The sequence below is a fragment of the Erpetoichthys calabaricus genome, chromosome 2 (assembly GCF_900747795.2).
Source record: "Erpetoichthys calabaricus chromosome 2, fErpCal1.3, whole genome shotgun sequence".
Classification (NCBI taxonomy): domain Eukaryota; kingdom Metazoa; phylum Chordata; class Cladistia; order Polypteriformes; family Polypteridae; genus Erpetoichthys; species Erpetoichthys calabaricus.
The window spans coordinates 311,749,234-311,766,369 of record NC_041395.2 but is presented as its reverse complement, the minus strand read 5'-3'; the positions used below and the strand labels follow the sequence as shown (position 1 = coordinate 311,766,369).

Genomic DNA, 17,136 nt, shown 5'->3' with positions numbered 1-17,136 from the left:
AAGGAGAGGGGAGCGCAGAGCCAAGAGAGAAGTGGATGCCATTAAAGGAAAATGCAAGAGGGAAAGAGATAGACACTGCACGAAAAAGGTCAGGTGAACCCGGGTTCATTTCAGGATAAATTATTTTTCCTTTCCGGTGAAGGTATTCGGGAGAGGACCTGATGGTCCAGCACAAGGGAGTTGATCTGTATGTTTCCCGGAACAGAAGGTATGGTTTGGCGCATCATTCCCCACCACAGACTGAGATAGTCATCCCTTACAGAGAATATTTAAAGGACTACGAATACATGATTTTTTTCTTTTTTTTCCTCAAATTTATGTATTACAGTAGTGGTATATATGGTTAAGTGTTTTGTGCTGTGATTTGTGTTGGGTGGGAAGCGCTGCAGTGCGATAATATGTATGCAAGGGTTGTTGTTACAGTAAGGGTGTGTAATTTCTTCTAATAATCATTTTTAACTTAACTCTGTATTCATTGGTGTGTTTCTGTACTTGTGGTGGTGTCGTAGGAAAGTAGTGTTAGTCGCTCGCGCCCAAGATTATTATTTTTTTCTTTCTTTGCTGCTGCTCTAAGAGGGCAGCGCATATTTTAATCATGCTGGCTCTAGGAGCAGTACATCAATTTGCCTACTTTGTAAATAAGTTGATAAAGGATGCAGCTTTCTCTGCCATCCATGCAGCCCAACTCACCTTGACAAAAGAAATACCTAAGTGAGAATGCTGTTTATTGACTTTAGCTCAGAATTCAACACCATCAACACCTTGAAGCTCAGGAAAAGCAAGACTTTGCGCTCTTAGACAGAACACTTCACTATGTAACTGGATTAAGGACTTCTGCCTTGTAGACCTCAGACTGCCATATCTGGAGATTATGAGCACCAAATACTGTAGCCTCATTCTTCACACTGGAACACCATAAGGCGTTGTGCTCAGTACATTGCTGCTTCCTCTGCTTTGGCATGATTATTGTGTGGATCTGCTTGCCAATAACAAAGAGCAAGGATACAGGAAAAAAGTTAAGAGTTTCACTGAATGTTGAAGTACTGACAATCTCTCCCTCGATGTCAGCAAAACATTTAAGCTGATCATGGGCATCAAGAGACTTGGAGGAGGTGGTAGAAGTAGTAGTAGTAGTAGTAGTCATAGTCGTCGTAGTAGTATTATTATTACATGTACAGAGTACAATGAAATGTTTACTTGCATGCCCACTCAAGCAAGATTTGTCTTGATTGTAACAGATTACATTGCCAAGGGTCAGGGGCCTGCACATTGCCTTATTAAAACCTGAGACTGTGGCTACAACTGTAATAGAGGGGTTCTTCAATGTCTTTGGAGTGACTGTTGATCTGTTCAAATTTGGGTGTGTCAGTAGGTTGACATTTATCAGACATGCAACACCCACTTCTTCCACCCAGAGTGATAGTCCTGAAAAATGTTTTATTAAAACTAAGAATGCAGCTGGCTTTGAAAATATTCAAAGACTAGAAAGATAGGAGCAAACAACTATTCATCTCTCTGAAAGACTGTTGGTCTGCTTTGTAATGGTCTTCCAGATGCATCCTAACTTTTCTTAATATTAGACTGGCAACAACCACTGCACTTATATATAGGTACAGTTTAAGTGTAAATTTTGATAATACATTTTGATTTAGTTTTAGTCTTCTGACTAATTTGCATTTTAGTTTTAGTCACATTTTAGTCATTTAATTATTGTTAGTTTTAGTCTTGTTTTAGTCCACAAAAAATAAATCAATTTTAGTTGAGAAAAAGTAAATCAGTTTTAGTCTTTTTTCTGTCCTCCCTGGCCATCGGACCTTACTCTTATTCTATGTTAATTAGTGTTGTCTTATTCTAATTCTTACTTTGTCTTTTTCTTTGTCAAACCAAATGAACAACTTCTTTAACAGGTTTGACCACCCTAACCCACTCTCACTCTCACCTCTGAGTACTGCACCCTCCACACATCCTTCTGCTGATACCACCACAGGAGAGACATCCCCACCCATAATTACAACAGCGCAGGTGAGCAGAGAGCTGAGGAGACTTTGTGCCAGCAAAGCAGCGGGTCCAGATGGAGTATCGCCACGACTGCTGAAGGTCTGTGCATAGGAGCTGGGGGGTCCTCTACAGCGCATCTTCAACCTGAGCCTGGAACAGAGGAGAGTCCCGAGGCTTTGGAAAACATCTTGCATCACCCCAGTCCCAAAGGTCCTAGTGAGCTGAATGACTTCCGGCCTGTTGCTTTGACATCACATGTGATGAAGACCATGGAGAGGCTGCTGCTTCACCACCTGAGGCCACAGGTTCAACACGCCCTCGATCCTCTGCAGTTTGCATATCAGGAGAAGGTGGGAGCGGAGGATGCCATCATCTATATGCTACACCGATCCCTCTCCCACTTGTACAGAGGCAGTGGTGCTGTAAGAATTATGTTTCTAGACTTCTCTAGCACCTTCAACACAATCCAACCTTTGCTCCTTAGAGTCAAGCTGACAGAGATGGGAGTAGATTCATACCTGGTCGCATGGATCGTGGACTATCTTAAAGACAGATCTCAGTATGTGCGTCTTGGGAACTGCATGTCTGACATTGTGGTCAGCAACACAGGAGCGCCACAGGGGACTGTACTTTCTCCAGTCCTGTTCAGCCTATATACATCGGACTTCCAATACAACTCGGAGTCCTGCCACGTGCAAAAGTTCGCTGACGACACTGCTATGGTGGGCTGCATCAGGAGTGGGCAGAAGGAGGAGTATAGGGACCTAATCAATGACTTTGTTAAATGGTGCGACTCAAACCACCTACACCTGAACACCAGCAAAACCAAGGAGCTGGTGGTGGATTTTAGGAGGCCCAGACTCCTCATGGACCCCGTGATCATCAGAGGTGACTGTATGCAGATGGTGCAGACATATAAATACCTGAGAGTGCAGCTGAATGATAAATTAGACTGGGCTGCCAATACTGATGCTCTGTGTAAGAAAGGACAGAGCCGGTTATACTTCCTTAGAAGACTGGCGTCCTTCAACATCTGCAATAAGATGCTGCAGATGTTCTGTCAGACAGTTGTGGCGAGCGCCCTCTTCTATGCAGTGGTGTGCTGGGGAGGCAACATTAAGAAGAAAGACGCCTCATACCTGGACAAACTGGTGAGGAAGGCAGGCTCTATTGTTGGCATGGAGCTGGACAGTTTAACATCTGTGGCAGAGTGACGAGCGCTCAGCAGGCTCCTATCAGTTATGGAGAATCCACTGCATCCACTAAACAGTGTCATCTCCAGACAGAACAGCAGCTTCAGCGACAGACTGCTGTCACTGTCCTGCTCCACTGACAGACTGAGAAGATCGTTCCTCCCCCAAACTATATGCGACTCTTTATTTCCACCCAGGGCGGTAAACGGTAACATTATACAAAGTTATTGTCTGTTTTTTACCTGCATTATTATCAATCTTTAATTTAATATTGTTTTTTGTATCAGTATGCTGCTGCTAAAATATGTGAATTTCACCTTGGGATTAATAAAGTATCTATCTATCTATCTATCTATCTATCTATCTATCTATCTATCTATCTATCTATCTATCTATCTATCTATCTATTTCTCTTTTCTTCATTATGTAAAGCACTTTGAGCTACATTATTTGTATGAAAATGTGCTATATAAATAAATGTTGTTGTTGTTGTTTAGTCAACTACAAGTAAAAGTAAATTGGTGAAAAAGTCAAAATCAGATGGATACCTTATTTAAAGTATGAATAAGAATATACGGTACCTATACTAACAGGTACACTAAGGAGCCAAACCACATGTAGAGATTATTGAACATAAAACGAAGAGTAGGTGTAAAAAAGATTTACACCAAAAGTTCTTGGTCAGATAATGGCAGCTCTGCTCTGTCATCTCAGTTTTCTGGCCTTCAGCATGCCTTAGTTATGCTGCTATAAGATTTTCCTAAAAAAGGCTGGACCAAGCAACACGGATTTCATTGTAGCATTGAGTTTGTAAAGAATGAGATCATCATTGACCATCTGGTTTATCTGACCATGTGCACATTTTAAATTTATTCTCTGATATTTTTTCTCCAGCAACTGAAAAATGCTGTTTAAAATAATACTAGAAATAAAAATTCAAACATTATTATATCTGTACTGTTGAATTAGTGAATTCCAAAATAATTTAGGCTACATTCATTTAAACATAACCTTAAAAGCTGTTTTTGTAACACATAATTTCAAAATCTGGTTTGTCAGAGAATCACTCAGTTAGGTTTGCAACATTTGCTACTGTAACATTTATATTTACATAATTAGTTTGTTAAAAAAAAAAACTCACTAACGAGTAGCATTTAACGGATGAGTCATAGTTTTTACATGATATATTTTCCCCAATATTTCAGAACTCTTGTAAAAGAGCCTTAACTGTACTGTTTCCAAAGTGTCTTAAATGAGTGATCAGACTTTGTTATTGCTTAGCCTGTGTACAAATCCACAATTATAAAAGTTACCTCTAATAAATTAATCGTAACTGAGAGACTGTATTCACTAACTTACCTTTTTAATATATGACATAAGTGTTTTTACTACGTTCTTCACATTTTAGGGGTTATGCTCATAAACATTAGTTTGCCCTCGAAAACTAAACTAATAACACAAATTTAGCATTTTCAAAGTCGTATTCAGTAATGAAGCAGTGTTGTTTTGCCGTACTGAACGTGTACATATCGTGTTAATTGGGAGAAGCACTTCAAGGACTGAAATCTTACATACATTTTATATTAGTATTAACAAATGGGGCAGCTGCATTTCATCGGTAACGTAGACAAGCCAAATAGCCATTTCCTTTGAAACTTGCCTCGATGTTTAATCGCGACCACTGTTGTCGTCACTGCCACTGTGCCCATATGTGTATGTGGATGCGTGTGAAGGGGTTTCACCCACAACCCTGAACTGTATACACCAATTCCAAAATGGATGGATCCGCGGACGAACAGGTGAAGATTAGCTCATTACAATCAAAGAACGATTGCGAAGCTTCCATTCCTTTATCGGGTCTTTGTAGGACACTATTAAAAGCGATTAATCCCCCAGTCATTTCATCTGCTGTAACAAATGCGTGACACTACAAGCAAAACAGTTAACAACTCACATCTGAAGCTGAGCACATCTGATTGCGCTCTCAAAGCTGCACGATTCTGTTTCTTAAGTAACTCGTAAAGAGATAAAACTGGCAAAAACAAAATCCAGTGTGTGTCTCTAGGTTGGATTCTCCTTTCATTAATATGCACGTTTTCCGTATTCGTACTTTACGCATTTGTATTAGCCAGCTGTAACGGTATTGGCGTCTGGCAAGTGGCCAGCTAGATAACGTTACATACCTTGGCATGACTCTCAGGATAGTGCGCCTCTAGACAACTCTTCATATTTGTGGTGTTCTTTCCCGTGAGCTTCATTCCACATGACTACACGCACTTTTATTTTCATCAGCGTTGTAATTGTCTGACCATCTTTTTCGCCCGAGAATCCAGTTGGCCAGGATGCCGGCTGACGTGATGTTTTCCTGATGGTGCCCAAACTTCACGTTATCCAGTTATAAGCGTGCTTACACATTTTTAAAATTGCACCACTGCATTCATGCTAGTTTTTTGTTGTGTAATATCACGTGTAATAAAGATGTGCAAAGAGCTTCACATCGCTCACTGTCCAGTTGTCTGTGTGTAACATTTTCGTTTTGTTTAGTTTTCGTCAACAATTATTTTAAAAGCATTCGTCTAATACCTCGTCATTAAAGGCGCATTTTCATTTAGTTTTCGTTACGTTTTCGTCACTGAAAAATGTACTTGAACAATATTTTTCGTCTTATTTTTTACCAACAAAATTAACACTGTACCCTATCACACCTCTATTAAGCCTTCAGATCCAGGATACAAGAATTGCAAGGAGACACAGGGTAACTGACACTGATGCATTTACTTCCTCTTCCCCAAAAATGGCAACTATACTTAGTAATGAAACTTTCCCTGCATGCTCCAAAATCTGGCCCACTCAATAGCTGCTTATTTTATGGGGAAGCTGCCTTTTGTCTTTCTGGTGTATAATCCCAGACTTGGAAACCCTACCTGAGATGAAAGAAGTGACAAGAACTGAACAGATGTTAGTCAAAGACACGCACCATATGGTGATTGTCAAGTCTAAACTTAATACAGTCACGCAGTTGCTTCATACCATGTGCACAAAACTGGAGGGATAGGCACATCATCTGCAATGTAACTACCTTACCTGGTAAGGTAAGGTAAGTGGGTTCTCAAAATTAATTAATAAACATTCAATGAAATAAAATAATATGTACAAGAAAAGTAGTAATCAGATATTTACTTATAACTGGTGGATATCATTTGTTAAAGGACCTGCAAAATATGTAATTCTTATCAAAATATATGACATTAATCAATAAAGTCTTTGTGATCAAATTACAATTAAAAGCCTTAAGATAATACTGTACTTTCAAATTGTTCTGTAAGTCCAATTGCATATTGCATGATTTCTTGTGAGAGAAGATGTGAAACTTAATGACTACAGATGAAGATCTCATCACCTGAAGATGACATATTGCATGATTAGGAATCACAGGGAATAACAAATTACGTGTACTGTAATTAAAAGAAAAGGGGATATGACCCAGTGGTAAACTTGCCTCTGTCCCAACTTTTTTGGAGTGTGTTGCAGGCATCAATTTCTAAATCTGTTTATGTATAACAAATAGAATTAAGTTTGTCTGTGAAAACACTGAAAACAACAACAACAACAACATTTATTTATATAGCACATTTTCATACAAAAAGTAGCTCAAAGTGCTTTACATAATGAAGAAAAGAAAAATAAAAGACAAAGTAAGAAATTAAAATAAGACAACATTAGTTAACATAGAAAAGGAGTAAGGTCTGATGGCCAGGGTGGACAGAAAAAACAAAAAAAAACTCCAGAAGGCTGGAGAAAAAAATAAAATCTGTAGAGGTTCCAGGCCACGAGACCGCCCAGTCCCCTCTGGGCATTCTACCTAACATAAATGAAATAGTCCTCTTTGTAGTTAGGGTTCTCACGGAGTCACTTGATGCTGATGGTCATACAGACTTCTGGCTTTTAATCCATCCATCATTGTTGGAGAGAGTAGGGGTTAGTACAGATTTTGAATGAATAGTTATTATAATGAATTGAATATACAGAGTATCAGGATTAAATTACAGTGAAGTTATGAGAAGGCCATGTTAAAATAATGTGTTTTCAGCAGTTTTTTAAAGTGCTCCACTGTATTAGCCTGGCGAATTCCTACTGGCAGGCTATTCCAGATTTTAGGTGCATAACAGCAGAAGGCCGCCTCACCACTTATTTTTAGTTTTGCTCTTGGAATTCTAAGGAAACACTCAGTTGAGGATCTGAGGTTGCGATTTGGAATATAATGTGTCAGACATTCCGATATATAAGACGGGGCGAGATTATTTAAGGCTTTATAAACCATAAGCAGAATTTTAAAGTCAATTCTGAATGACACAGGTAACCACTGTAGTGACATCAAAACTGGAGAAATGTGTTCGGATTTTCTTTTCCTGGTAAGGATTCTAGCAGCTGCATTCTGCACTAGTTGCAAACGATTTATGTCTTTTTTGGGTAGTCCTGAGAGGAGTGCGTTACAGTAATCTAGCCGACTGAAAACAAACGCATGAACTAATTTCTCTGCATCTTTCGATGATATAAGAGGTCTAACTTTTGCTGTTTCTTAGGTGAAAAAATGCTGTCCTAGTGATCTGATTAATATGCGATTTAAAATTCAGATTACAATCAACGGTTACCCCTAAGCTTTTTACCTCTGTTTTGACTTTTAATCCTAATGCATCCAGTTTATTTCTAATAGCCTCATTGTATCCATTATTGCCAATCACTAAGATTTCGGTTTTCTCTTTATTTAATTTGAGAAAGTTACTATTCATCCATTCTGAGATACAGGTTAGACATTGTGTTAGCGAATCAAGAGATTCGGGGTCATCAGGTGCTATTGATAAAACCTTTTCTTTGTACTTTTTCCTGTTAAATAAAGGTTCAAGTGAATTACCAAATTACAGATTTTAGTTTTTATTGCAGTTTTAGAAAGTGTCCCAACTTTTTTGGAAATAGGGTTTGTATATTTTTGCCTGTTCACATATGTCTATTCTGTATATAAAAATTTCTATATTTATTCATAGCATGTATCTGTACTCTAGATCAGTATTCATATCTATATATTCTTCCTTGTATATACTATGTGATAATTAATTAACCCCCTGAACCCTCAGACCAGACGTCAGACACCAGGTAAAAGTCCAAAGATGAATATTTATTATAATAATAAAGTGCACAAAGCACCCTCCTCTCCACAATACGCAATAAATCAATAATCAAATAACCAATACTCAATCCTCCACTCCCAGACGCTTAGCCACCCTGCCACCCAACTCAGCTCACCCTCTGGGATTTCCCACAATCCTGTTATAGTCCTTTCGCCTTCTCTGTCCACGTGACATGGGACACTTCCGGGTCAGATAAAAATCCTTTTTCTTCACCCCGGAAGCACATCATTCCTTGTGTCGCTGTGATTAAGATGCACTTCCAGATTATGGTGCAAATAATCCCTGGGCCTCCCTGAAGCGACTCCTGGCGACCCCCGTGGTATCCAGCACGGCTGTGCATTAAAAGTCCACTGTCCATAATTCCTTGCTGGCATTCGGGGTAGCTCCATGCTGCAAGGAGGGCTCCCTCTGGCAGCCTGGGGGTATTGGCTGGGATAAATAGCCGGCCATATCTCACAACTACTACCTGAAAATTCAAATATCATATAGATACATATTCTCATTTGTATGCTGCCTTATTGCACCTTACTGTCTATTGCACCTTACTCTAATATTTGCACTTTCTGGTTAGATGCCAAGCAGAATTTCATTGTACCTGTACAATGACAATAAAGTTGAATCTAATCTAATCTAATCTAAATGTTTCCCATAAATTAGAAATGGGAAAAAAGTAGGCAACTCTGCCTCTCAGCAAAAATTAAATATCTCCACTCCGTTGCACTCCTCAGACGTGTCACAGTTTTTAATGCTTCATTTAAGTAAAACGTGACTATGATCCTCTGATGAAAATATTTCAATTCAGATGTCCAATCTCTGAACTTAATCAACATATGTTGTCAAAGATAATCAACTGAAAAGCATTCATCCATCCATCCATTATCTAACCCGCTATATCCTAACTGCAGGGTCACGGGGGTCTGCTGGAGCCAAACCCAGCCAACACAGGGTGCAAGGCAAGAAACAAACCCCAGGCAGGATGCCAGCCCACCGCAGGGCATACACACACCAAGCACACACTAGGGACAATTTAGAATCACCAATGCACCTAACTGGCATGTCTTTAGACTATTGGAGAAAACCAGAGTGCCCGGAGGAAACCCATGCAGACACGTGGAGAACATGCAACCTCCACGCAGGTAGGACCCAGGAAGCGAACCCAGGTCTCCTAACTGCGAGGCAGCAGCGCTACCACTGTACACTGTGCCCCAATTGAAAAGCAGCTGAATTTAAATATTTATTTTGCTGCCTAAGGTTATTTGAACCCAAATATTCATGTAAAGTGGACACCAATGTGTGATACTAAGACATTGTGGTAACACTGTGAAATAAATACCATACATTATTACCAAAAAAAGAAAGTATGATTTTACTTTTTTATTGAGAAAGTAATAGTTTTTGCTGAAAAAATATGTCAGTTTCATATTGTGTCTTGGTATTTTTTTGCTTCTGTTTTGGGTCTGGTTTGATTGTTATCATTAGCAAACATTTTGTATTATGTTGTAATGCAAGTTATGAAAAACGTTATGTGTAAGTTGTACTACACAGAACTGTAACTGTAGCATAGTAGAGCTCTAGGTAATTGTAGCAAATGACCTGTGTTATGACAGGACCAATGTCCTTGCCTCATTGCCAGACTTTTGCACAGGCTTGGGCTACAGCGATCCCAAAACTAATGAAGATGTATGAAAATAAAAATTGCTCTTTGTTTTTCAAAGAAATATTCCTGCCACTAAACTGGCCAGTCCAGTCCACTTTAATACCTTTACTGTTACCCTTGAAATAACTTGTCCAAAATCAAAAAGTCAAGGTAAACATTATGTCCATCTCAAACATATACAAGTTTTCAGACAGTCAAAATGATCAGAACTCAAGGCTCACGGTGTACACATAGTGCAAATAAGACAGCATAGTGTTTAGAAACAGACAACAGCATGCAACATTCAATGTACTGTAAGTAGGCAATATACCAATACTAACTACCATAATTACAGAGTTCCATTTAAATGCAATTTCCACAGATCATTACAGGGACAAATATTGTGACAGACAAAGTGACTTATGCATAAACTGGAGTGAGAGATGGTGATCCAAGATGTTAGGTTAGGGTGGAAGATCATGAGGATGCCGCATTGTGTTGAGGAGTCTGACAGTCTGGGGGAAAAAGTTGTCACTTAACCTGAAAGTTTAGGCTCTGATGCTGTAAAATATTTTTTCCAACAGCAAAGGAATGAAGAATCCATCAGAGGGGTGAAAACGGTCCTGCAAAATTCAGCAGGCTTTAGGGACACAGCATTTGGAGAACATGTTATTCTTCACTAACCTCATTATTCTTTGCAGTCTTTTGCAGTTGGTCATGTTGTGATTTCCAGACCGTAATGCAGCTGGTCAGAACACACTTGATGGAACCTCTGTAAAACTTGGTGAGAATGGGAAACAGGAGGCTTGCTTGTCCTCCTCTAGTCTGATGTACACCATTATCCCCGAGTTACATCCCCAAGTTATCCCCGGTGAACTGCAGCTATTGGTGGAGGGCAGCTGTTTGGCTGCTTTTGCAGTAACAGGAGACGTGAATACAGTCTGTAGGAATGGAAAAACATAAAGAAAAAAGCAGTTTCTTGTGTTATAATAATGACAGTTTTTTTTTTATCAATGGCCAATGACAGCATTATAGATTCTAATTCTAGGGATAAGTGAGCATACAAAGGTGATGATTTTTCATACACAGTAAACTTCTGAATGTGTGTGGTATAATAAGAGCATTAGGCAACTTTGAAAGCTGCCACTCTGTTGTATAAAGCAGATGTGTCAGGTACAGATGATCCTTTTACAAATCTTCAGAAGTGACAGCATGTGAGCTTTAATTCTGACTGAGCCTGAAGAGCTGTACACAGCAACTTATCCAACACTGAATACTGAAACTACATCCCTGTGTGTCTATGTGGCCTGATGTCAGTTAAAATATACTCCTGGCTTTCTTTACACTTATTGTATATGTTGTATTCAATGTGTAAAATTAGGCATTGTGCAGAATGACTAGGAAATCGGTAGAATGCTGAGAATGAGACATCAAAGTATGAAACAATTAAAATTTCAAATATTACCTAGGCATTCTATGCAATGCCAAGCGTCAACCCAGCAAGTCGTTCTGTGTAATGCCTACTGTAGGTATTATTTACAATGCCTAGGGAAAGTATATGGCATATTAAGGTAACACAGACATTTCAAGTTTTGCCTAAAAACATCATGCATTCTACAGATTTCCTAGGCATTCTATACAATACCTGCTTTTCACCCATTGCCAGTAACATATATAATACTGTAATCCAGAACCCTAACATTGAAATGTGCTGATCATCAAAATGTTTATTTGAAATGATGTTATAGACTACCATGGATATTCATCATGAGTGGAAAATGTGTCAGCTTACTTGTCAGGTGTTTTATTGACAAAAACTTACCTGTCGCTTCACAGAACAGTGAGAAATCCTTCGTGAAAATAGAATTGTTCAATACATTTTACAACAGTGTATGGGTAGTTGGCTAAAAGTGTCCAGCGTCTGCAAATTGGTGAAAACTAAACCTGATGATTTAAATTTTATCTTTATTTTTGTTTTCATTTTTAGTATTACCTTAAAACCTGGAAATACCTAATACTGTGAAAATATGTAGGTGCCAGAATAATGTTTTTATTTTCACATCCCTCTCTCTTTCTCAGTTTATATCTCTCTTCCAAAATATATTTTCTCAGCTTATATCTTTCTTCCAAAATATATTGTTGAAGGACCAGACTCACTTTATTTTTAATTTGAAAAGGTAATGTGCTTTGATGGCTATGAAATATCATTCTAAGTTTTGGCATTGCGTACCCTGGCCCCTTCTTTCTATATCACTCATCTCCAATGCAGTTACTGTGTTTTCTGCTGTTATCCACACTCCTAATAGATAGATAGATAGATAGATAGATAGATAGATAGATAGATAGATAGATAGATAGATAGATAGATAGATAGAACTTCTATTTGTCTTCAGGGGGAAATGCATCTTTTTACAGAAGCTCATTAAATAAATAAATATGAGTACATAAATAGATAAATGAATATATATATATATATATATATATACTCATACACGATGGGAAAAACACATACCAGAATGAGTAAAAAGAAAGAAAAAAATGGATAAAACTAAAAAGAAAGAAAAACCTCAGGCTTGGCAGTCCCAGTCACAGTGAGGCATCATGCAGGCATATTGCTGTTGGTATAAAGAAGCCTCACTAGCATTTCTTGAAACACTTCTGCTGAATGATTCATTAGCTGAAAGTCCTCAGTGTTAGTGTGTCAGAGAGAAGAGGTGTAGCATTGTCCATAACTGAAATCAGTTTTGTATTCATTTTCTCCTTCACTTCACAAGTGTCCAATAACTGAGCCTGCCCTTTTAATTAGCTTGTTAATTTGGTCAGCTTCTCTTGAAATGATGCTACTAGCCCAGTACACCACAGCTTAGAAAATCAAACTGATCATCACAGACATGTAGAATATGTGAAGGATGTTAGTATCCATATTAAAGGAAATGCAGTCTCTTAGGATAAAAAGAGTCTGCTCTACCCATTCTTATATAGTTCCTCTGTGTTACGAGACTAGTCCAGCCTGTAATTGATGTGGATTCCCACATACTTGCAGCAATGCAGAAGAGCAAAGGTTCTTTGGGATGGCAAAAGTTAAATAACCAGTTCATTGGTTTTGCTCATTTAAAGTTGCAGACAATTTTTCTGCACCAAGAAATACCAAGAAATAAGTTCACCACCTGACTCCTATATTCTGCCTCATACCCCTTGTCAGTACATCTCATAAGTGCAGGATAGATAGATAGATAGATAGATAGATAGATAGATAGATAGAATTTTATTTGTCTCCAGAGGGAAATTTGATTTTTCACAGAAGCTATTTAAATAAATACATAAACAGTTAGTGTATGTATAACTGTTTATTTTTTTCTATATTCTGAACACAAACCAGAATGACTAAAAAAGAAGAAAAATTAAAAAGAAAGAAAATGTATGACTTGGTAGTCACAGACAAAGTGAGACATTATTCAAGCATATTGCTGTTGGTACAAAGGAACTGCAGCAGCATTTGTTGACACACTTCTGCTGAATAATTCATTGGCTGAAAGTACTCAGTGTTAGTGTGTCAGAGAGATGATTTTCCATAATGGCACTCAGGTCGGCTTTCATTCTCTCCTTTGCCACTACATTCACAGTCCATCCTATAAATGAGCTCGCCCTTTTAATTAGATTGTTGATTCAGTGGGCTTCTCTAGACTGCCCAGCAGATAATCCCTTATCCAGGACACCATAGGCTCATCCACCTGCATATCTCTGAGGTTACCCCTTAACAGAGATGGCCAGATGGTCCTGAAAGCACTAGAGAAATCAAAAAACATAAAACATCCTCATAGTGCTGCCAGTTTTGTCCAGGTGAGAATAATCCTTGTGGAGCAGACTGATACTGTAATTGCATTCTCCACTTCAGTCTTTGTCTTATAGTTGAACTACAGTGGGTCCAGAAGGTCTACAAGACAGCTCATATAGTCCAGAATCAGCCTATCAGAAATCTTTATGAAGTGAGACATAATTGCTACTTGTGTGCAGTTATCATATGAAGAGGTGCCTGCCTTCTTTGGAACATATTACACTTGCATTGTTTGCTATCGTTGCGTTGTGCCAATTTAAGTTGCTTACGTGTCTGTCTTTCACTACAGCCATCGCAATGTCTTTCTAGTTATAGAAAATAGCCGAACATGAATTCCAAAATAAGACATTTTTCCCCAAAATTACGACATACATATCATAACATGTTTCTGCTTAACATTAAGCAAGGACGTTATGTCATAAGAAAGATATACTAGCTCATAATTATGATATTCTATTGTTGTGAAAAAGATGCCTGGCAGCATTTTAACTCCAGTAATTTTACACTAGGAATTTGTATTTAATTAGACACTTTTAATTTTCTGAAATGCATCACATGTAGAAAGAATAGTTTGAAATATATGCACAGTAGTAGCGAGGTCACAATGGAAGTCTGCCCTGAAACCAATACTCAGCATTTAAAAAACATCAATACATGAACACCGTAATGTTTCAGTCTATATAATCACCGTTTCCTAACAAACCTTTTAAAACTACAAACAGAAAAACGTACCCAGACACACACAGCTATTTGTAGTCCCATGTATCGCAATCTCAGCCTCTTCAAAGACAGAAATCACTGCAATCCCAGCAAGCATAGTTACGCACAGATCCGTAAACAGAGAGGAGGATGGGATATGTAGTTCTAAACCCTTGATAACAGTCAGGATATATGGTGAAACGCAAACTACAAATCCCACAATTTCCAAGAATAGCCTAGGCTACGGAGCGGAGGGGGCGCGCGTATGTGTACTTCTGTGTGTCTGCAGTGGGGAAAAGATCAGGTCCCGGGACTGAAAGCTGCAAGGTAGTCCTGGATACGTTGATGATGGATTCAGAGTCGGTTTTACAGGAGAAGGCGCTTAAATTTATGGTGAGACTAAAGTGGAATTTGTATATATTTGTTTATATTTATTTATATTTAATCTCCTTTTGGAAGAAAAGGAGTGTTTGCTTGAATGGGATGGAGAGAATCAGACTGGCGTCAGGACACGGACGGAGTCAGCGCCGCCATCTTGGATGATTACAAGGATAGAAAATGCAAAATAATAATAAATAAGCAGATTTTGAAGTGTCTTTGTATAATTAGAGGACTGTCATGTGTTTGAAAGGTTAGTGTGCACTACGACGTGCGTCACATAATAAGAGGGCGTTTTCAGTAGTGGGTACGGCGCAGCATCTTTCGAATTCGTCTCAGTGAGAGGTAAGGCCTGCGTTGAATTTAGATGCCAACTGTTTTTCACAATTTATTTGTTGTTGCCTTGATGAATCCATCGTTTCAGTGTTTAGAAAGAGTAGAGTGAAAAATTGGCAGTCTTCGTTAGGACAGAAGTTAACATACTGCTGTCTGTAAAGCTGAAGGCAGACACCAACTAAAGTCTTAATTGATATTTAGACAAATTGCATCAGAAAGATAAGATCGTGCATTGTGATGCTTTATATCTGTGTTCGTGACAGCCGTATGGTGAGTGACTTCCATAGAGTGAGGTAGGTAACTGCCTTGGACTTGATTGTTTACATATGATGACTATGGTATGACGTAGTGATTGAAATGTCAATTTCAAATTTCGCAGTATATTTGGTTTGTGTAGCTGTCTTGCGGAAGTGCTGTGCCAACAGACGCACTGTATACTTTTACCAGCTAAAGAACTTCGACAAATGGTTGTTTTTGATTTTGCCAAAATTATGCAAAATATCTTACCCAGTGAGTGACTGAATAACTTGGGCCCCGCTGTTTTTTATGATACTTAAAACAAGTACACTTTTTCCACATATTCTGGTGAACTGACTTCCTTTATGGTCACTCTGTAAACTTAAAAATTCTCTTAAACATGTATTTAAATAGTGAGAAAGTAGAAGTACTCTTGGAAATTTAATTCAAGGTGGAGGCCTTAAAATACATTTCATGAAGGGTACCAACAGTCTAGAATAAAGAGTTGGAGAAGGCAGTTGAAGTGTAGAGTTTGACTAATGTTAATTTTGATGAACATCTTTGTTGTCACACATTAAAATGAGTGAGGTGGATTGAATGAGCCCCAGTCCCACACACTGGCGTGGGCTTGTTTATGACCTCACACGGAAACTGAAAAACTTTTCTCTGTTTGGCAAACTCATTTGACAGCGTTATCACTGGTGGAAGCCTCTTTTGAGTGTGTTTTTTTTTTTGGTAAACATTTGATTTAATGGTGATTGAGGTATGATGTGACTTTGAGCTAGGCCAAACCTCCCCTGCAATGGGGAAATTTGAAAATTGGAGGGCTGCCGTCTCACTTATTTCATTCTGATACTCAGTACCACCCAGACAGTGGTAATGGTAATTTACTTTTGCAAACTGCAGTTACAATCTCTCCCACTAGCAATGAATGATTCTTCAGTCAGTATAGTTGGAATCCTTCAAATTTTTGTGCAAAACTAACACAAACACTCATCTGGGGCATTAACACTAATTCTATCACTAATAAGGTTCAGCAGTGGATGTACTTTTTATACCAACTGAAAAAATTATTTCCCACCCCATCCTAGTTCAATTTTACAGCCACAATTGAAAGCGTGATCACATTCTCCATTGTTGCCTGGTTTGGTTCAGCAACAGTCCACTCTAAAAATAAATTACAGCTTGTTGTGAGGTCTGCTGAGAAAATAACTGGTTGTGCTTTTCCATCTGTTGCAGACCTGTACGCATCTAATGTCACAAACCATGTCAAAAGGATCACCATAGACTTCCCACACCCAGGTCATCACTTGTTCAAGAAGTCGCCACTGGTGAACACTTCTGGTCAATTAAAACTAAAACTAATACACACCTAAACAGTTTATTTCCCAGAGTCATAGTAATAGCTAAGCAGTAATTTAGCCCATCTTCCATTCTTATTTAATGAACTCTTTCATATACTGTATGATAGTGTGCTTGTACAGTTTATGTTCATTTATGTGTATGCCTACACACTATACATGCACCCACTTTCAATTGGACCTTATTTGCATTTCTCATGTATAATTGTACTACTCTGCATCTATTTATAATGTATGTTGTATAACTTTTTATTTGTTATTTGTATACGTTATAACC

The 17,136-nt window shown here is 38.4% G+C and overlaps 1 protein-coding gene across 4 annotated transcripts in view; it reads left to right on the top strand.

The window, feature by feature from the left end:
* The first annotated feature begins 14,776 nt into the window (after positions 1-14,776).
* LOC114647259 (beta-TrCP) overlaps positions 14,777-17,136 on the top strand; it is a 268,372-nt gene continuing 266,012 nt past the window's right edge. For 2 of the 4 annotated variants that reach the window (XR_007934027.1, XM_051922178.1), the window contains exon 1: positions 14,777-14,940. Coding sequence is in view for 3 of the 4 variants with exons in the window: in XM_051922178.1 (XP_051778138.1) it covers positions 14,893-14,940 (48 nt within the window). In the remaining variant the exon portion in view is untranslated. The remainder of the gene's footprint in view (positions 14,941-17,136) is intronic. The other 2 variants (XM_028795911.2, XM_051922177.1) reach the window with 1 other exon arrangement.